At 36.9% G+C, this 23,444-nt stretch overlaps 1 protein-coding gene across 13 annotated transcripts in view; it reads right to left on the bottom strand.

Moving 5' to 3' along the window:
• Window positions 1-23,444, bottom strand: part of rreb1.S (ras responsive element binding protein 1 S homeolog) — a 75,130-nt gene that overhangs the window by 37,280 nt on the left and 14,406 nt on the right. For 8 of the 13 annotated variants that reach the window (XM_041567716.1, XM_041567725.1, XM_041567726.1 and 5 more), the window contains 2 exons: window positions 10,282-10,476; window positions 1,149-1,255 (listed from right to left, as the gene is read on the bottom strand). The exons of 4 other annotated variants lie outside the window; for them this stretch is intronic. In XM_041567716.1, the coding sequence (XP_041423650.1) occupies window positions 1,149-1,224 (76 nt within the window). In that variant the 5' untranslated portion in view covers window positions 1,225-1,255; window positions 10,282-10,476. The remainder of the gene's footprint in view (window positions 1-1,148; window positions 1,256-10,281; window positions 10,477-23,444) is intronic. One more of the 13 variants, XM_041567722.1, reaches the window with a different exon arrangement.

Here is a 23,444-nt window from a genome sequence, read left to right as displayed (position 1 = left end):
TGTTTATATGCAATAAAGGTTCCCAGTTCCCCCAAAACACCAATTTCCAAGCTAAAATATGAACGTTTTTTCAGCAAACACTACATCTGTTAATAGTTACATTTAGAAGTAACAAGAAAATATTTCCTAACATCAGTTTTAAAGAGAATTGCTAGTCATTCATCACATGTATAACCCTTTTGCTTCCCTACTAAGTGTGGTGACACATACCGTACTCGCTTTGATATTTGCTCAGCTATTTCTATCTTTAGAAGGGGCAGGTCAGTAGAACCCACTATACACAGTGTAAAACCTGGTGTGCCCAATAAATGCTCACTATTTATCCATAACTTACTAGAGGTATGGGACCTGTTGTCCAGAATGCTCAGGACCTGTTATCCAGAATGCTCGGGACCTGAGATTTTCCAGATAAGGGATCTTTCCGTAATTTGGATCTTCGTACCATAAGTCTACTAGAAAATCATATAACCATTAAATAACCCCATTAGGCTGGTTTTGCTTTCAGTAAGGATTCATTCTCTCTTAGTTTAGATCAAGTATAAGGTACGGTTTTATTATTACAGAGAAAAACAAAATCATATTTTAAAATTTGGAATATTTCAATGAAATAGAGTCTATGGGAGACGGCCATTCCGCAATTCAGAGCTTTCTGGATAACGGGTTTCCGGATAGTGGATCGTATACCTGTACAATCAGCAATGGCCTGGGAAACAGAGGAGGCTACGCTGAAAGTGCCCTGTTTTGTCACCCTTGAATTTTATTCAAATCAATCCAAAACAACAAAATAGCCTGTTGAAAAGTTTCTTGCAGAGCATTTTTAAATGTTGCTATTCTTTACTGTTCCTCTGCCCCGACAGGCACAGCATCGGCCTGCATACAGACACACTAACCAGAAACGAAACTATGTATTTTCATGTCAATATCAAATGCATTATCCAACAAATGCAAACCTTTATTTCAAGGTGCTAAAGCAAATTCAATCATTTTTATGCCCAAACACCTTGCACCTTTGTAACTCCATGCAGATCATTTCTTTGTAAATACTATGCCACTTCTGCATCATGGGTTTATTTTGAGCAAAAAAGCTTATAAAAAGTAAGTGACATCATTGATTAAGAAATGTTCACAGGAAGTGTTTTCCAACTGACCTTCAACTACTATGCTGCTCCCCGGCTGCTGAAAAGGTTGGAACTGACACGACCCTGTCGAAAAGTTTGGCAACATCCCTTCAATACCTCCACCAGTACACAGCTGCCTGGGGAAGGGGGGGGGGTTACATTCTGCTCATTGTATATGCAACAGCAACTGAACCTTAGGTCACCCTTTTTAAATAAATTTATTGTAATTAGGCTTTTTTTAGGCATGTCTCCCTAATAGACCTTGAAGAATGACAAAGAATGGGTGAAATGCTGGTTGTACTACACTACAAGAATTGGAGTCTACATAAAGTTGAGTAAAAAAAAAAATGAAAATAAAACAAAAAACTAATAATGGTGCCTACATGCTAGGCACTGCAGTGCAAAACCAAGAGTATTTATGAAGCTGTGAATTTTAGGAGCCTGTGGGGGACAACTTTTGCATAAAAAATACTATGTAAAAACACATGCAGCATAAGCTGCCTTGGTCATCGACTATACAGCACCAACGTAATTATGCAGCCTCTTTCAGATGATGTTTTAATTCACATTGGTCTCTGTCCCAGTGGAGCTTGCAAAATAAGGTCCATAACACATTCACATACACTAGGATCAATTTAGTCAGGAGCCAATTTAGCGGTCTGTATGTTTTTGGTGTGTCGAAGGAACCTGGAATATTCAGAAAAAAACTACTCACACATGAGAGATTATACAAACTCCTCTCAAATAAAAATTAAAAATATTAATTGCTTAATAAGCATTCAGAATTATAATGCTGAAAGAGCTCAAAAACATGAACCTCGTGGGAAAACAAGAAAAATTAATATAGTGTAGCGTTCTTAAAAACACACACCCTGTGTCAGAGTAGGAAATTGTACTCCAACCAAAGATGCCCAGAACAGTGAATTATATTTTATATCTTATATGTGCTACATACTCATCCCAAAGTGTATGAAGTGATTATAAAAAGAAATGAAGTTAGATAATTTTTTTTTGTTTTTGAGCTCTTTCAACAACACAATTCTGAATATCTGAGCACTTTGAAGTTGAAGATGGCCATAGACACACCACTATTATTGTACGAAAGATCTTTTGTAAGATAATCGGTGCATGTGGTGGGAGACAAGGTAAATGATATTGATAAAAAAGCCTTGGATATCGGCCGTCTCATCGACCGGCAGGACTGAAAATTTTGATCGAGCACGGATTTGGGAGCAACACGGATTTGGGACTCAAGTTTATTAATAAGCATGTAATATGCCTCTTTCTTAGGAACTACTAATCTTTCACAGTTTAAAACATGGTGACTATAAAAAAAAAAAAAAAATGTAAATTGCAAAAGTATTTTAACCCAGGAATTTACAAACTCCCTCCCATATTCACACATTATTGTTTCAAAATAGCCAAGCAAGCGTTCTACCATATTTCATCACAGGTCTCTCAATCATTAATATAAAAACAGAGGCAGTCAAAACTTCCCATAGAAATGCTGTGGCTATAGTGGATTTGATGGTAACAATCAGTGGGCCACCAGTCAGACACTCATTTTGATGTTTTTAAGTAAGGGACTACTTTCAAAGTCAGGGGTGCAACACTAATTGTTTCCCATACAACTCTACAAGTTATAGGCGGATAGGTGGTAGTAGTTTTCTCCTAGAGTACAGTGGTTCTCAAAAAGCATCATGCAAGGTCTAATGCTAATGAAAGACGAAAAGCATCAATCTTTTGATGACCACACCAAAACAAAAGCCCATATACAGCTAACCTATAAGCATCCAGGAAAAATACTCATTAACCTTTTTCTCAGTGCTCAAAACAAGAAATCATAGTCTTCACTATATTGCATATGCAAATTAGGGGCAGGAAAGAAAAAGTGGGGGAAAATGTTTTTTACAGAAGTGTGTTTTAGAATATACAGGAAATGAAAGCACTGTGGATTTTCCTTTTATCTCTTAGAGCTGGTGGGGTCCTCTGTTATGCATCACTCCTCACATGGCTATCACTCTGCTTGTAGAAAGTGGGGAGGGTCCAGGAGGGAGAAAAAGAGGAAGGGATGGAAGGAAACTTAAGATATGTAAATTGCTTATTGTGTAGGAAAAGAGAAAGAAAAGATATATATAGTGCATAAAGTACCTACTCTTGTAAAATATAAGGATATTATAAGTTACCGAGGAGTTTCATGACCATATAAAAACACGAGGCTGAAGGCCTACAGGTCATGGAACTCTTGCAACTGGGGGTACTTTATTTATTATAATACACAAGTTTCAGTGAGTCATGTGACAGAAATGACATCAGAACTCACCGTTTATAACTGATGACATTTTTTGTGTAATATATATATATATATATATATATATATATATATATATATAGATATCTAAGCAAAAGATGAGCACTCATTGGACTTTTCAAAACCAAAAAGTGTCTTTATTTTTTCTTCAACGTTTCGGCTATACTACATTAGCCGTCCTCAGGGACGGCTAATGTAGTATAGCCGAAACGTTGAAGAAAAAATAAAGACACTTTTTTGGTTTTGAAAAGTCCAATGAGTGCTCATCTTTTGCTTAGATATTACATTTGAATCTGATTAGTAGCACCTTGGCATATTCCTTTTGTTTTCTGAGTGCACACACTTAAGGACTAGTACTATATATATAGATATATATATATATATATATCTATATCTATATCTATATCTCTCTCAGCATGTTTCCCAGTTGTGTATAGAAAATGCTGGCTTAACTCAGAAGACCTTTAGGGCAAAATAGAAAGTGTGAGGAAACCTGTATGGTCTTGAAAGACCTTCAAAAATATATCCACCCACTAAAATAAACATTCTATATTGTGCAGTGGGAAGATGATATCCAATATAAGTTTCGCAGCACTTTCAAATCTAAACTCTTAAACATGTCTAAATAACAAGGTGGCTCCCATTCAGCCTAGGACAACTATAATGACATAGTGTAAAATTCCAGTTTAATGTCATGTTACACGCTTATGCTCCCATAATTTTCTAAAGTTGAGTAAAAAAAAAAAAAGTAACAAAAGTAAAAATAAAAAATTGTTAAGAGCCCATGTGACATCCCATGTGCTTCTCATATGTGTGAGTGTTCAGCTTCCAAAGGGACATAATGAAAAAAACAAAACACATTTCTTAAAACACACACAATCAAACAATGTGTATCAAATGTCAAATGTGCCAACTGTATTAACAAAGGGTTAGCCCCATCCATGCACAGAAACAAAGACTATACAGCTTTCAGAACTCCTTTTTCTTTTCAGATCTTGTGCAGAGTAATACACTACCACTGTAAGCGATCAGTAATCTGTGGATTACTAACAATGGCTGGGAAAGGCAAAGAAATTAACACATGGGTGCCAGAAAGCACAATATACTGAGAGAACACAACCAACTTCAAAGTTAAACCTGATGTATGACAGAAAGTTAATAAAAAAGCAATGAGAAAGTGCATGATGGTAAAAGTGAAGAAAAGGCAATTTTTTGTAAACCTTTTACACGAAAAACAAATAGAACTTTCATATCACGTGTCATTCTATAGATATGTACTTCTATGATGATATGAGGGAGTAACTGGTTATAGGAGGGATGGAGCAATGGCTTTCTAAGCTTATGGGCAGCTCAGCCTCCACAGATGCTTTCCTTCCCTTTGTATCCTTGTAAAGCAGCCAACACCCTTTCGTCTTCCAGGCACAGAAATCGGACAACAGAGCTCATTCAACCCTAGGCACATAAGGCTTAAACTTTGCTAAATAACTGTTGATAAAATACAGCTCCAAGCAACTGAAGGTTGAAGATCCCGGCAATCATACCTAAACACAAACACAAACTATCAATGGTGTGGCCATAGAAGACTTGGTGGGTACCTACTATAACTGCAGGTACTTTACAAACCAATTTTACAGAAAAGCATAGACAACATTTTTGAGGTTATCTGCACATTAAATCTGTAAATGTTTAAATAGGGAATGACGTACAAAAAAATATTAAATTTTTGCTAAGCTTCCCAGCTCTGCTCCCACCTCTCTCTCTCTCTGCCATGTGACTAACCCTGCTTGTTTCTCCCCATCAGAGATGTTGTTGTGAGCTTATATAATATAGATTTTCTGTGGAAACATTACAGGTGATGCAGTCAAATATTATATATCATCAGGACCTGTGCGAACAAGGATAGAAACACTGGACGCCTGTGCAATGTTTTGAAGTAAAGAAACACATAATACAGAAAGTGCTGTTTCTGATTTTTTTTTTTAATGTACATTGTTTCAGACCATACACCCTGTCTTTGTTTTGCATAAAAGTGCATGGACTTACAAAGACTTTTATGGACCCATGTCAAAACTTCTGTAAAATACTCCATTGAACTGGCTTTGTTAATAGGAATCCATGTGGTACACAGAGACACAAATAATTAAATAAAAAATTAAAAACTTTTTTTTTTTTTTTTTAACTAATCAGAGCGTAAGCGTTATACCATTACCTTACATGTGACATGACAAAAATGTAAAAATACCATGACAAACTACATTGACATTATAATCGGCTTGTTTTTGTTCATATATTTCATTTTATGGCAACTTGGAAGTATTACTGAAATTATATAATTGAAAAAAATACAAATGTTTACATCAATAGTGTCCTGTTCTGCGGTGAAATTTCCTGGGTCACAGAGGAAACCACTAGATAAATGCTATATATGGAGCATGCCCCTCACTTGCAATGGATAATTTTAGTTTCCATAAATATATAAAATATCATTAGCCTTATTTAAAATAAGCACTAAAATGGCAATAAATTAGCTGTGTTCAATATTTCCTTTCATGCTACCTATGAGAAAGCGAGTCTAAACACAGTATTACTTTTTAAGGGATGTTTTCATACTGTTCCTAGAAATAGGCACTTCAAGTTAAAAGGGTGGTATTCAGTCATGTTATGTGTGAAAACCTGTGCACTCTGGGGAGATTATCACCCTGCAAATTAGCCAATCAGGATGCCAAATCATAACTAGAGATCCAGTAAACCCTTTAATGTGACAGGACATTACAACAGTCACATTAATAAGTGGGAATTTAAAGTAAAATGTAAAGTATTTCATGTGATAAATACAAGGATTACCCAAACCTGTTTATAAATTCCCTATAGGCATAAATACACATATATAGAATATTTAAAATACAAATTCCCTCTCCATGTCGACATAATATCTCTAAACTTAAATAACTACACATTACTTACTGAATATTAATGCAATGTAAACAAGCTGAAACAAGGATACAAAAATTTAAAAATGCCATTTGGCTACACCATGCAGAAATTCTTGAGGTTTAGTGAGACCCATTATGGGTAATGTAGTAAAATGCACAATATTTATTTAGGTCTAGTAACCCTTAACAATCAAGCAGATTCTTTAAACCAGCAGTAAATGATACCTGCCAATCAAATTCTATATATGGAGCATGCCCCTCACTTGCAGGGGCAATTTCCCAACTTTACCCTTAGGCTGGCAAAGTCATGCAACCTTAACTTGTTACATGTTTAAGTGACGGTTTCTGGGTCCTTCTGCTTTTCATAGAATATTTACACGCCCACCAGATTTAAACCAATTTTAAACTGCACTCCTTTGGGATTAGCACTACTGCCTATTCTGACCTGTGCATATTCACAAAAAAAAGATTAAGGCAAAGGTTGCATGCTAAGTAATTAGCACTTATTTTTCAATAGTATATGACTAGAAGTAATATAACTAATGTAATGTATAATCTAGACCAGTGATGCCCAACCAGTGGCTCACAATCAACATTCTGCTCCCCAATCTATTTTGTTGTTGCCTCAAAGCAGGTACTTTTATTTTCAGTTTTGGCTTGGACGAAACCTACATGTCCTGAGCATTCTGGATAACAGGTCCAATACTTGTACTCATAACATACTGCCATATGCTAGATACTGCAGTTCGGTAATAACCTCTACATTTTAAAAAACAAAATCAAAATTAACAAACTGTTTTGCATTTTACATTACATTAACTTCTGGGCATTTCTTTGTGTTTGTCCTTATACTAGATACTTTTGTCATTCTATCTGGTGCAACTATTGGTAGGAAAAGTAAGCCAGGGGGGAAAAAAAATCTATGAAATATAAAGCCTTTTGTGACTACTAGGCACTAGGCAGTGTGGGTAGGTGACTGAATCCATGTGAAACACTACACTCACAAAATACAGAAAGCTTTCAGCATCAGGAAGCGGCAAGACAACCGACTAGGCAGCAAAGCGTATGTTTAACTGGACCATTTAACACCTAGGATAAACTCAACAGGGGACCTCCTTCCCCCACATCAAACATACCTTTGTTAGCTAGTATTTTTAACCCCTTAACACCCAAAACTGCAGGGAACTGTATGTATATTTCTACTTGCCTGTTCTACATGTAGATGCATCTACTAGGCTCCAGTATTAGAAGAACAAATAAAGTAATAAAATCATATGAAAAGTAAACAATGATGGTCATAATCTGGCTGATCGTCTACATTATTCAACCAAATGGGTTGATAACATACAAGTATCCAACCAAATGGGTTGATAACATACAAGTGGCCAAACCTGTACAAGGCCATACTTCCCAACATTTTGGAAACAGACAGAGGGACAAAAAGATTTGGCGTGTGGCAATTTTGACCACCCCCATTTTGTAACCACACCCCCAAATGACCATGTGTATTTTACAAAATTTGGCAGGTTATTAAAGTTTGAACACATTTCTGTGTTTTTTATGTTTTATTAGTTTTGCTAATGAAGGTGAATTGCCCTTTAAACTGCATGTCCGTTTCCTCCAGAGCCTTGCTTATTTAAATTCTTACAATTATTTCTTGCTTATCTCAAATTACAAATGTATTGGAGCGCACCTGCCACATATTCTGGACTCTCTACCAAAAGCCAATTAAGTTTTAGAAACTTTGTATCTTTCTCACTGTTCAGTGCAGGAGAGATCAAAGAGAAAGTCAGGACATTTCAGTAACAATCCGGGACTGCAGACTGAGCATACAAAATCGGGACTGTCCTGCGAAAAATGGGACAGTTGGGAGGTATGCAAAAAGTGAAGTGCCAAAGTGAAAATTAGAATTTACTGCTTGTTTCCTTCATTCTACCAATGTATTGTGAACCCACTGATGGGGCATACGTTGGAAAAAGGAGAAATCATCTGTTACTGAGCCTATTCAAAGTTTTTATTGTGAGTTTATATATTTAGGCGACAGAGTTATTAACTGTGGAGGAAATTATTTAAACCATAAATAGCAGTTATACTCACAGAGAACTTTTTATTCTGTCTGCCTACACTAAACAAAGAGTTAATTGAACAACACAGATACTAATCACAGAGGTCAATGGAATGCAGACTATTCCCTGTTGATGATGCATCCCTGTCTTGAACAGACACATTTCTTCCTTGGATTTCATTAAACCAGAGAGTTTAATGAAATTGGTTTCTTTTAAGACTGCAGATGCACAAATAATCCAATAACAATGCCTTACATATTTTTACTAAGTGATAATAGCAATTACAGAAAACAATGAGAATTTTTAAGTACAGGTATACTGGAAGTTACATAGAATTTGATTTTATTTGGGGAGACACCCCTTTAAATATACTTAAAAACTAAATTTTGGCTTTTTAATCAAAATTACAGTTAGTAGTGTTCATATGGACAATTCAAACATGGATTTTGAAGTTGATAATACAACAAAATCATCTGAACCAATGGAATGCTACACTACCTATCTCCTAGTACACTGTACTATATTAAATGTCTAACTCCTTTAACAGCTCTCAACAATGTATTATTTAGTGCATTAAAGGACAGGAAAATGGCTTGTTAAGGTTCATTCACAGCCACTTCCTGTACTCAACAACTTGTGAATCTTAACTATTGTCTCCCTATACCTTCAATGTGTCAAATGTATTGTAAATGTAAAAGGGAAGAGGGGGAATATTTATTCAGTGTTTTTTTATAAAGTACTATACGTGATCCAGGCAGCCATCTCTGGTTCATCAGGAGATAAATAAACCAAGGTCAATAGGATTTAATTAAACTAGTTTGTTTATCTCAGTATAGGCTCCATTACCACTGGTTGAGCTTTTGTGTAATTGTACAATCGGTGGTATTTATCATTTTGCAAACTGATCACTTACTAAAGTGGTTATCATTAAAACAATTTGGAACATACTGAATTAAAGGAATACATGCACAATTACATTTAGGGGCAGATGTATTAAGGTTTGAAGTGAAAATTCAAATATTTAATTTTTTTTAGGTCAAAACTCTCAAATTCGAATTGTGACATACAAACTCGATTCAAGTTTTAATTCGAATTTCTAGATTCATCGTAATCTGGCCCTTTAAGAATTCAAATCGACTATTTGCCACCTTAAACCCTCTGAATTGCTGTTTAAGTCAATGGGAAAGGTTTTGGGATCAATTTGGTGATGTTTGCAGCCTTCCTGACATTTGAGTTTTTTTGCCGGGCGTAGGCACACATGGATGATTTTGGTGAAGAAACCCAAGGGTTTGCATTTTTGCACCAAAATCATCAGTGTGTGCCTGCAACCAGACCTACACAATAGTTCCGGGTGCAAGCAGGACAGGTTGCTAATGCCACTGTTAGGGGCAGATTCTCGGTCTGTGTATTTCAGTATTAGCCTTAGGTTTTGCATAGTCAATATCAAACCCTCAAATGGCTGCACAGCTAACTTAATTCAACAGCATTACAATAACCATGTATGCTTTACATTTTACTTGCCTAAATGTGAGGAACAGGTGATATAATAATTTATGTAATGCTACTGTTACACAAATGATCCAGAAGCAATTATATGGAGAGGGAAGTCACAGGTGACTGTGTATAAACCAGGAAGGAAGGAAGGGATTAGTTCCTAAGCAAGTGGCCACTTTTCTTTCCACTTCCATCATGGCCACAAATCTGGTACACAAGTGATCCTTGATGTAGTCATAATACAGCATTAGATCTCTTGAAGAACTGTAGCTCCAAAAAAAACAGTAATCTTAATGTAGAACTACAGTAAGTCACAATCACTGGGGGTGAGGTTAGGCCCTGTGATTTTAATAACTTACCAGATACCCTGGACTGGTGCTCCTGTTAGCAGAAAACTGCACTGGTCTGGGGTATTTCTGCAGAAGTTATTTTGTGCAATCCTCTTCCCCTTCTCTCTTCTCTTCTCCAGGTGTGGGCATGCTCACTACAGTAAAAAGGCCAGATTTTCATTTATGATTTCAGCTTTCACTCTACTGGCCATGTGGCTGCCCGAACTAGAACAAAGACAAAGGAAGAATCCAAAGTTGGGTATAAGCATTTTCGGCAGAAATACTCTGAGCCAGTTCAGTTTTTAGCGAACATGAGCACTGGCCCAGGTTATCAAGTAAGTGATTTTAATCACTGAGGGTTACCGAACATTTTGGCACCTACACTCCCAGTTAAACTTAAATTCCCATTTAAATTTACAATTAAAACACGTGTCTGCTTTTGCCATTAAAAAGAAAACCCTATATGCACCTATTAAGCAACGGTTAAGCAGCTATCAGTAAACACATATTTATAAATTGTTGGTGTACCAATATTTATAAATAGAATGGTGTATACGTGAAACACACAGATTACATTCAAAAATACAACCGTTAAGGGATGGAAAAGGCAAAGATGGAAAAACTCAATAGAGTTTACAATCTAGTACAACAATAAAATAGAAAAAAAATAATGACTATTCCAAATGTTGTAAATTAAAACTCTCAGTTACACATTTGTTAGGGGCATAACGTTTCTGTGCTGTGCAGTGAAACAGAAGTTGTGAGAGGGCTTATACAGACAACTGAAAGGTTACAGAGCACATGACGTTGCATATCTGTTCATGTATGTGCAAAGTACAAAGAAGGCATAGTATAAGGGGTGAGTGCAATGATTTCTCTGAGCTCAGGGTCCCAGCACAAGTATCTTGTTTGTCTGAGAGAGTGTGTTTGCTGCAAATAATGAGTTACAGCTGGAGACTTCTGCATCTTCTCTCGCAGCCTATGTCTTTTTTATCCTTACAGTTGGCTCATAAAATGAATACAAATTGTCAGGGGCACGCCCCTGAAAAGTTATAACCTTTTTGGCATCATTAAACACAGGGTTATACCCTTTTGCATTACATGTGCTGGAGTATCTTTGCTTTAGTCATTTGACAATCAGCCGAATATCACATGGTAGTGGAGGCCCATGTATACCCTTTGGTAGAAGGCCAAATCAGCACTGCACAGTAGAAAGGTTTATACATAAAAATCCAAATTACATACAAATACTTATACCTATAGGAAAGTAATAAGGTACCTACTTATTAGAGTATGCAATACATATGTGACCAATAAAAAAAAAAGCTAATGTCACACATTACATTTTCTCTTTCAATGAGGATGGAGTTAACAGTCAATAAGCACATGATCACACGGATATGCAGTTACCTTAATTCTATACTTCCAAGTTTTTAATTTACAAAACACATATACATATATATATATATATATATATATATATATATATATATATATATATATATATATATATATATATATATATATATATATATATATATATATAGATATATAACTATCATTACTCCCTTAATAATTGGTAGCCAAAAGCTTAATTTATAGAAAATTTATTTTAAATGTGGAAAGTGACCACAAGTCTGCCAATGGGACATAGACATACCATGTTATTGGCCCTGTTAGTATTGAAGTGAAAGAATTAGGGTCCTTTCCTTTTCCAATGCTGCAGAATGATGGGCACAGACATGTGCAAAGCCTCTCTGTCCTAAGCATTTTAACAGCAGAGTCTTTATTTACCAGCTGTTGCTTCTTGTGGAGTTTTCTACCCTGTACCCCTCCCAAATATCCTTCAAAAACCTGTCTCTATGTAACAATGTCATTAGTCTAATAGAGTGGGGGCAACAAAAAGTAAAAATGGTACTGTAGTTAGACTGAGAGAATATGCCTTGCAGCAAACAAGAGTTTTACATGGATGGCTTCAAACATCTTGTCAAACTGGTTAGCCAGCATTGTGTGCTTCATTTGTACAAGACTAAGATCTGATCTGCTGTGCACCTCTGAACCTTCTCTCACACCCAAATGCTATCGCACACACATTAATTGTGTCAATAAGAAAGGGGTGATGGGGGGGGGGGGGAGAGAGAAAAAAGAAAGTATTTCAAAGTTTTCTGGAGTCAATAAAATTAAGATACACTGAAGACCCTTGAAAGTGCTGATACTGTACAGCAGATTCCGTAGTTGCAAAGTTGCCAGTTAGCTTCTGAAGTCATTACAACTATAAGGGCAGAGACACATGCTGCTATTTCGGGAGATTAGTCGCCCATTGACAAATCGATTCTTGTTCGGGCTACTAATCTCCCTGAACTGCCTTCCCGCCAGCTAGAACGTAAATCGCCGATGGGTGGCACTCTGATCGCTTCGTCTTTCCGAAGTTGCCCAAAGTTTCCTCGTGAGGCAACCATGCATTTATTTGATTAAGAGACTGGAATATGACTAGGAAAGGGCCTGATTAGAAAGATGAGTAAAAAAGGTAACAATATAAATGTGTAGCCTTACTGGGCAATTGTTTTTTAGATGGGGTCATTGACCCCCATTTAAAAGTTGAAAAGAAGCAAAAGAGCAAGGTAAATAACTCAAACACTATAAAATATAAATAAATGAAAACCAATTGCAAATTTGCCAAGTTTCAGACATCCTATAACATACTAAACGTTACCTCAAAGGTGACGTAGCTCTATAAAGAGAATGGTTATATTTTGCAAAGAATAGTAAGTTAGTATTTCCTGTAAGGTGACTTTGGGATATCCCATCTGGAGAATGGGGTCGCCAACCCCCCTACTACTTTGTAAATACAGATATTGGCAGCAGATAATAATCTTCTGCACTTGCCAGTTTAGCTCTATCTGCTACCTTGCATGCCCATGAGCTCAAGTGGTATAAAAATTATTTTTGGGCTGTAACCCAAAAAGTCTGAAAGCCTCTGAGCTAAAGGGTTTCATGTGTAACATCCTCTCTCATTCCCACGGGTACCTCCAGACATGCCTATACAAGACTCTCTATTTCAGATCAGGATATTTGTCAGATGCCCAATTTTAGTAACACGGCTATACTAGCAGGCTCCTTTCGGCTTAAAAAGAGGTGACTACAAAAACAAGCCAAAAACCTTTATTTGTTTTCAAGTTTTTTAAACATATAAAGAAATATTTCCTTCAAATTTGATTTAAAAATAAAATTAATTTTTTTTTTTTAAATAAAATATGCCACAGACAGATTTATCAAAATGGGAGATTATAGCTCACCACAGAAAAAAAAAAACATGTTCTAGTCAACCCTTCGGGATTTGTAGAATCGTATTTATCAATGGAGTTCACCATTTGATAAATATGCTTTTAAAAATCCAATAGAAATGAATAGAAAGTGAGTGAGTTTTTCTGTGATGAGTTCTAATCTCACATTTTGAAAAATCTGCCCCTTAATGTTGTTTGTAAAACTAAAATAAAAAAAAACAAAAATATATATAAAATAAGGAAATATGCTTAAAATGTGCTTAGCTGTAACCTTCTCTACATAGGAAAAAATGAAATGCATGAGAATAAATATGACACATGTCAGTGTCCATCTGAACATGAACTGATGAAGAAGTGTAGGATGCTGGGCTGGCTAAATCCACCAGTTGTGAATACAGTAACAAATGGTCCATTCATAAGGGTAAACAGTGTCTGTTTGGAGAGCTCTAAATTCTACAGTGAAATGGATGGTTGCTGTCTCATCACTCTCCCACATTACCAAGGGAGGAGGAGGAGGAAGATGGACCTCACTGGATCATATACTCAGATATTACAACATTCTGCCTCGTACAACTATTCAGACACACAGATGAAACATAATTTCACTGTGCAGATATATTTCACGTATCTCAAGAAAAACAAAAAAGTACCTGTGTGTGATGTTGCAAATATATGAAAAGCAGTCAAAGGGAAGATAAAACGGTTGACAAATGGCTAGATAATAAAAACTGGTTTTGTTTTTTTAATGTAAGCAATAATTGTCCTTAAGGGCAGGGGCACACAAAGCTACTTAGTTGCCCAGCAACAAATTGCTTCTTCTTCAGACGTCTAACTGCCTCCCACCCAGCCAGCTAGGATCTAAATCACCGGCGAGATGACACTCGGAGATCGCTTCATTTTCTGAATGAAACTTCAGGTGACTTTGGAAAACGAAGTGCTCCAAGTGCCATCCAGCCGGCGATTTAGATCCTAGCCGGCTGGGAGACAGTTCGGGGAGATATCCCCGAATCTTTGCGTCTGTCTCTGCCCTTACAGACTGATAACAACTGCTGACACTTGTCATTGAACTGAAATTTAAATAATCCTGTTGGAGTAAATTAGTTGTACTGATATGGGATTTGTTATTCAGAAACCGGATATGTTATCCAGAAAGCTCTGAATTACAGGAAAGCCATCTCCCATAAACTCGATTTTAATCAAATAATTCACAATTTTATAATATTGGGTTTTTTTAATGTTTAAATATTTTTTTAGTAGACTTATGGTCTTCCAAAATACGGAAAGACCCCTTATCCGGACACCCCCAGGTTCCAAGCATTCTGTATCCCATACCTGTACTCAAAACAGGCACTCAAAAAATGTATGGGGGAGAAGTAACACAGACCAGTCCTCTGTTGTTGAGATACAACTCCCACCAACCCCTTAAAGAGAAAAGCAAAAAAAACCTTAAACCCCCTCCCCCTACTGTCCCCATCATGAAACTGTTGTTTCACTATCTGTAAATCAAGTCACAAACAGCTGCAATAGATAATTACGGTTTTAGTGTTTGCATTATCAGCACAGCTGGCCACTGTGGGGGCACAGACAGTGATACACAGTTCAGACAACACAGCCTCAATGCTGTACCTGAACGCAAAAAGTTGGACACCGGAATATTCATGTTTAGTGAGTCCGATCTAACAGATTCATGTGATGAATTCCTATTAGTTTCATTTTGCATCTTATAGTTATACCCTATACCAACTGAATTGGTTAAACATTGATAGCTGATACAACATAAAATGAAACTTTTATATGACACACACAATAGTGAAGGAAGAAAACTCCTTGTGTCATTTCCACTGTACCACAGAAAAAGTTTCAAGGACGGGTAACAAAAGGCAGGAACAGCCTATATAATAAAAAGGTGTCCATCTAAATAAACCGGTTATTGCAAAACCCTGTCTCTCTCTACTAATCTGATTCTTTCCCTGTGTGTTACAAATCTTCAGGCATGAGGATGCAGGCCAAAGTACAAGGCAAGAACATTGGCCAACTGTTGCTGCAGCCACAGTACCCCCCCCCCCCTTCAAGTGTGTGCTTTCCAAGGACCAATCAGTGACCTGCCAACAGCTGTCCCGCCCTGCTGAGCCTCCCTGAGTGACAGCCGTGCACTGTTCACCAGAAGGTAAAATCCATCACTGAACAGAGAGAGCTACATGGAGTCCTGTAACTGTATCAGCAACAAAACACTGCAAAGCAAGGCTAACACATCTGCAGCATACAGTCTGCTTGTTTCCTTCCAATCCCAGACAAATCTACAACTGTTTAGTCTCAACAGGGCTTTGTGGATACATACAACAGAAACGCCAGAATGCTGAAATATGTTTATACTGCTCAGGGATGAGGGTGCTTATGTCTGCATGATGCCCTTTGCCCCTTGTCTGCTTACCAGTTATTTTTCATAGTAAGGAATATTTATTTAAAGATTTTATTTTTTTCGAATAAGTGCAGCAAGTAGCACAATAAACTCTATGATATGAATGCCACAACAAAATATAACTGTAGTATAACTATAGAGTTAACACACACATGCACGCGTGTATCTCATCCCTTTGACCTTGGACTCGTTTGTTTCATCTGTGTCTTTGGGCACATTCTCTTTGCTAACCATTCAGCACACTGTGAGCTCTGATAATAATGGTTAATGTTTACTGAAACCTGTGCATGAACTGTACTAAACCCGATAGCAGAACGTTGCCTTTACAGCTCTGACAGCATCTATCGCTTCCAACTTTGCAAAATTTCATTTGGCCAAATTAAAAACATAAAAGAAACATACTATGAAGGATAAAAGGTCATGTTTCCCACCAGCGTTGCTACTAACTGTACAAGCAATTTGCTATATAATGTAGGAGGCGAGCACTTTGATGTTCTTTTAAAAGTTCACACTACAGTTGTGCTACACTTTTTACTGCAAAAGGTTTGAGTAGGTATTTAGGCGTAGTTGAATAACTCTCCTACTTAGCAAAAGGTTGATTCTGAATATAGCGGTAATTTAAATGAATGTCTTAAAGTGGACCCGTCACCCAGACACAAAAATCGGTACAATAAAAGTCCTTTTCAAATTAAACATGAAATCCAATTTCTATTTTTTATTAAAGCATTCATAGCTGTTGTAAACTCATTTAAAAATCTCAGCTGTCAATCAAATATTGTCTGCCCCTCCTCTATGCCTGTGGCATAGAGGCGGGGCAGACAATTACTTTCACTTTCCATTCAGCACTTCTTAGATGTCACTGCTCTCCCCATATTCCCCCGTTCTCTTTACCATATAATTGTGTAGCCAGGGCATGGGGATGGACATCAGGTCCCCCATTCTGGTGCACAAACAAGATTCTGAGATGATACAAGTCTTTTCTTAATAACAGTGTCCACAAAATGGCTGCTGCCTGCTTGCTATCATTTTGAATTCCCAGACTGAAGGAAACAAGATTCAAATAATTTATATTGTGTAATTATAGTTCATTTTGCTTGATTGATGTGATAAAATAGGATTTTGAATAATCTTTTTGGGTTACGGGTCCCCTTTAAGAGAGATACAAGGATATTGGAAGCAGATGAGTCTAAAGCTTAGCAAGTGCTACAGTAACACAGGCTGCTCAACATGCTTGTGTGTCTCAAGTAACAATGGATGAAGTAATGTTGGCCAAAGAAGTATAATAGAAAGACCGCATTGACTGGGGCAGCTGTGGATAAAGCACATGCATCTCAACATCTAGATCAACATGCAACGGAAGAGTGACAAACTACTCTGAATCAGTCAGCAGTATATATCAAAGTTACAGCAGGGATTTTAACCTCTAAGTTCTAGTGACTGCAGACTGACCAAAATGGGAGATGTTCTACCTTATAAGAGAATATAAAAATCAACTTTTAGGATTTTGCCAAACTACAGCTCACAGACCTTGAGGCACTTCTACTGATTCTATTTAAAGAATGGTCTGAAAACTGGACCGCCTCTCCCTTGTGTCTACATAGGAAATGCTCTCAAAAATTTGTCTTGAATGCCAAATGTAATTTTTAAAGAAATTAATCACTCCTGTAAGTTATATGATTGTTTAGCGTTCACTTGTACTGCCAGCTTGGTGCGGTCTTATAAGGTACCATTGTTTGTTCTGCAAACAGGGTGTAGCTTGTTTCCAAGGTGACTGCAATTCAGTTGCTCTTTGTTGCACCTCACACACACAAAGTTACATTTGTACACCTAAAAGCATCTTGCTTTGGAGAAAAGAAAGCCAGAAGAACTATGTTTTAGTTCTTAAAAGGAAAACATACCTCCCCTTCTTTACATAAACTCATTTAGTTGGGCTTATGTGAGAGAGGTGTATAAACATTATCTAAACTTCCAAAAATAAATATTACTTTTTCCGTTTTCATACTTCTCAATCAATGAATAGCATGATAATCTGCCTCTGTTGCAGGGACCAGTCCCACCCACTAACCCATAGGTTTATAGACTGATGGGTTCTGAGAATTAAAGTTGCTTCAAGTCCCAGAATACATCAGTTTGCAATGTAACAAGGCGAGGCAAGGGTTTTATTACACTGTGAACCTAAGCGAGTTTAGGAAATGGTTCTTAGGTGTAACATGGCTTACTTTCACTTTGAAGAACCATGTATGTGTACACATGTATGTGTAAAAAAATGTAGATTTATTTTTGGAAATTAAGTTTTACTTGAGTCTAATTGAATCAGCTCCTGTCAAAAGGGGGTATATTTTCTCTTTAAAGGAACTGTAACATCAAGAAATGAAAATGTTTTAAAAGCATTAAAATATACTGTATTGTTGCCGTGCACTTATAAAACTGGTGTGTTTGCTTCAGAAACACTGTTATAGTTTATATCAGTGATCCCCAACCAGTGGCTCATGAGCAATAAGTTGCTCACCAACAAACTGAATGATGATCCGATCTCTCTAACAATCCCACAAGAGAATCAGCACACTGGCAAAGAAGTAGGTTCATGTGCAGCCACCTTAAAGGAAAACTATACCTCCCCCCCCAAACAATGTAGGTCTCTATAAAAAGATACTGCATAAAACAGCTCATATGTAAAATCCTGTTTCATGTAAATAAACCATTTTCATCATAATATACTTTTCTAGTAGTATGTGCCATTGGGTAATCATAAATAATAAATTACCATTTTAAAAAAATAAGGGCAGCAGTTTTACCAGTTCAGAGCAATACTACACTAGATTTGTGTTACTTTAAATTTACTTTTTTGATGTTACTGTTCCTTTAACAAGCTTAGGTGCAAACTCCCACATGTATGGCACCTGAGGCAATTCTGTCAATGGGAAGCAATCCATCGCAAGTTGTGGGTGTTAGGGCTCTTACACACGGGCGTTCCGACCTGCGCTCCCCTGCGTTCCGTTTTTTGGCGTTCAGCCGCAGGGGAGCGCAGGAATAGACGCAAGTCATTATTTGAAATGGGGCTGTACTCACTCAGGCGCGTGTAGGCGCCGAACGCAGGTTCAGACGCAACATGCTGCATTTTTCCTGCGTTCGGCGCCTACACGCGCCTGAGTGAGTACAGCCCCATTTCAAATAATGACTTGCGTCTATTCCTGCGCTCCCCTGCGGCTGAACGCCAAAAAACGGAACGCAGGGGAGCGCAGGTCGGAACGCCCGTGTGTAAGAGCCCTTATAGTTTGCAACTGCCCCAAGGGAAACTAGGCACCTGAGGAAGGTGTTGTCCCCGAAATCTTGTGCCACATCTCTGCTGCAATAAAATGCTTTGAAGGCAGAAGCTAACGTATGGTGTGCTTCTTTTTTCCCTTTTCCAAGGGATACTAAACACACTTGAAAACTTGCTGCAAATATATGAATTATTTTTCCATACTACCTCCACATGACTGTTGAACTGGCTGAAAAAAATGCCTATATTATAATCAAATAATCCAAATTTTTTAAAAAGTATTTCCTTTTTCCCTGTAATAATACAACAGCACCTTGTACCTGATCCAAACTAAGATGTAATTAATTATTATTGGAAGCAAAACAAGCCTATTGGGTTTATTTAATGTTTACATGATGTTGCAATAGACTTAAGGTATGAAAAACCAAATTATGGAAAGATCCATTATCCAGAAAACCCCACGTCCTGAGCATTCTGAATAACAGGTCCCATACCTATATAATATATACAGTAGTTGATTTCTATTTCCTTATATCTATGGAATAAGCATCTGACAAGGCTGCAGAAAACCCACAAACTATCTTTTCATAAATATAATTTGTAGAAGATGAAGTGACTTGTTTAAATTCCTTGTTTTTATTCATTCCATTACACAGAAAGGAAAAGAAGGGGGAATAGATCCTTCTCTGCATATATGAATTAATATGAGCAGATGCTAAAATACTGCTCTTCATGGCCAAGGTACAGCTGCAAATCCTACAAGACATATTTCTATGTAACAATATAGAAAAGATTTTTTTTTTTTTAAATAAACAGCCTTTCCTCAAAATTTAGAACTCATAGATGCATGTAGAAAATAACAACACAATGCATATATATTTAATTAGAAAGCATTGGAAAGTAAGGGCCACCCACATGTCCAATATACAGATACTGTACAAATACACAGGAGGATCTGAGAGCAGATGCAAAGCACTACCACACCACACTATCACTAATAAATAATGTGGCTTTCCTCCAAGCAACACACCCTACAACATTTGGAAATTAATACTAGCTTTTAAACAGACGAAAACACACACTCATGAATGTAACACTGTTTGCAAACTATTACAGGCTGATGGTTACAGAATCTGATCTAGTGAAAGAAACCGAAAAAGCAATGGAACTGTTACAGTTTCTCTAGATACTGTGCTTAAAAGGAGCAACAGTTGGTGCCCGTAGGACTCCCCCTCCCCCTGCCCCTGCCTCCCAATCTCCTCCACACCCTTCCAGCAACTATCAGAAATCCTCAGGCTTTGCGACTGCCAGCTGAAAGAACTGTTTAGTCAGCAGCAAGCAACAAATACACAGACTTTCAACTGTTCCATCACTTTTATCTGCATCCCTACCTTACTGCAGAGCTATAAAGAAGAGAACATTAGCACAGCCACTTAATGCAGAAGTAGTCTCTTGTCATATAGATGTCATTAATCGTTGTTTTATTTATGTGAAACAATAAATATGCAACGTTGTTATCAAGTTGCCAGCAAGTTAGAATAATAGATTCCAAACTGAAACAGCACAATTGCATAGGTGTGTACTGGGGCATTCACCATAAAGGGCCAGGACAGCAGAAAGCATTTTTTTTTTTTTTTTTTTTTTTTTTTTAGTTTCAATACTTTCTGCTGATGATTATCTACAGTATCTTACGGGTGAAGCTGGGGTGGGAGAAAAACAGATGTTTCTCAAAACAAGTTGCCATCCTCCATAAAGCTTCAGAGGTACAGATGGAAATATCTGTAAAGTTCATTTAGAAATGGCTGGTGATTTATGACAATTTTAAATGGTGATTAGATTCTTATACTCAAGAGAATACAAAATGTACAGGTAGTTTTAAAATACTTTAAAAGGACAATAAAAAGGGACAGTTTTTACTTAAACCTAAAATCAGTCAGCTGACTGGCACCTGTCTCCTGAGGGTAAAAGGCAAGAAAATAAAAAATGTTGACGGGCAAATTAGTAACATTGCGTTCACACACAAATGGCTAAATTTAAGTGATCAGTCTGGTAAGCACATAGGTTAAGCATGACTATGGAATGGGGAGAAAGGGCATCCCGATTTTCTTTCTGCCAGCTGATACATACACACATCCCCGGGAGACCTCACAAAAGACTGACACAGTGAAATTGTATTATGGCTACTCCAAATAGCTGTAAAAGACGCCATATATGGAACAATGACAAAAAACAGCAATTTCAGTGTATGTGTGGATAATCAAACGTTTGCCCTATATCGCTAACAATTTAATGATGAAACACATGGCTATTATATCTCCCAAGCAGTCTAAATTTGCCTATACTGTACATGATTACTTGTGGGCTGCTAACTTTGACTCTCATGACTAAGCTAGAGGAGGTCTTGTTCTTGTATTTACCCACAACTTTGTCCCCCTGGTCAGGTGGCACACCAAAACACTGCAACCAGAAAAAGGTCAGCTGAGGAACAGGGAAACTCTGTGGACACTTTACCCTAATTACTTCCCAGTGAGAGGATGATGAGTTGGCCATAGCACAGAGCTGGAAATGGTTTAAATGATTACATTAATTTTAGCTGGCTAAAACCCATAGGCACAATGATAGTCACAGGTTTTGCTGAATCTTGTTTTTATCTACCCATGCCTTCTAGCTCACCGCTGTTTTCTGTGTCTCATGAACATCCACCAAGTTTCTCATTTTCTCTACCCATGTTTTCCATGCTTTTTCCTTTACCTCGTCACCTATGGTGTATAAAAGTAGACAGTTCTCCTGTTTTGACTCTTATAACTTTAACTATGTTAGGAGTACAACTTATGCTACCTGCCCATCGAGATATGTTTATGTTCCTGATGCCTAGTACATGCTGTAGATGTAGTGTAATCCGGTTATTTTGTTTCTTTTTTTTAGCATAATAAAGATGAGATTTGTCATGTGTGGTGGAGGTATGACACTTGTAAATATTCTGTAGTATATAAGAATAGATATAACACAATGGGCAATTCTTAATAGAATAGTAAACCAAGTTTGATAGACATGGTATGTTTTAAGAACACATCATTCTCATTAAAAAAAAAATGTTCTTAATTGTTAAGGATGCTCAGCCAGCAGCATGAAAACATTGATGTCTTTTTAGAAACACAGTGAATAATATCAACCCCATTGTAAAATAGTCAGTCATATGACATAATTGACCTCTTCCTATAGATGTATTTTAAAGTTATTTGCCCCACTTGCTTCTAATATATATATATATATATATATATATATATATATATATATATATATATATATATATATATATATATATATATTAATAAATATATGTGTATAAGTTTGTCAAGAGATAGTCTGTTCTCTTTAATAATGCCATATCTAAAAGCATACCTCAGTATGTGATTCTAATGTCATTTTGCAAAGGTTTCTTTTCATTTAATCTCTTGAAATTGCATCACTTGAAGTTCCATCAAACAATTAAATGGGAATGAGGCCTTTGCAAGTTTATTATCCTATCCCCCCTCCTCCTCTGTGCAACTATGTGATGCTTCTATTAAAGCAACTTCCTCCATCTTATGGGAGCAGCAGTTACACAGGCCCTCATGTTTCACTTCCTCAGGCACTAAAGCCTGTTTGGTTACTCTTTCGGCTTCATTCTTTCCCTCCATCTTAACGTTTTGGTTAACCCTTACAAACGTACAAAACTTTGAAAAGTCTCAGCAACTATTTAAAAAAAAAAATGTATGAATGCTGGAGTTTCTGCATTAAATGGGTCCTGCAACTATTGCTTTTACATTTCTCCGCTAAGAAGTATAATAAGATTAACCTGTATCTTCCCAGCAATACACAAAGAAAGTTCCAGGATGCTCAAATGCACCAGCATGAGTAAACTTATCATAATTATCATAAATTTCAGAGACATATGGCTTTCTCCATGCCATTTAAGCATATCTTATAAATGGCATATGAGCAAGTTTCAATTTCACTTACAATGACTAAAGGTAAAAACTTTTTTTTCATGTTTAGATGCTAAATATTTATCATAAAACTACAAAGAAATCTACAAATATTTTGGGCATGCTAGGGGGCCATAAAGATGTGTTTGGAGAGCCACATTAAGCCTGTAGGCCTATAGGTTTCTTATAACACTCACAGTGCAGAGTAACTAAAAACAAGTGGTCTTGCATAATAAATAAACATGGATAAGGTACAAAAA

The sequence above is a fragment of the Xenopus laevis genome, chromosome 6S (assembly GCF_017654675.1).
Source record: "Xenopus laevis strain J_2021 chromosome 6S, Xenopus_laevis_v10.1, whole genome shotgun sequence".
NCBI classification, from domain to species: domain Eukaryota; kingdom Metazoa; phylum Chordata; class Amphibia; order Anura; family Pipidae; genus Xenopus; species Xenopus laevis.
The sequence above is the reverse complement of the archived record's forward strand: the minus strand, read 5'-3'. Positions and strand labels throughout refer to the sequence as shown.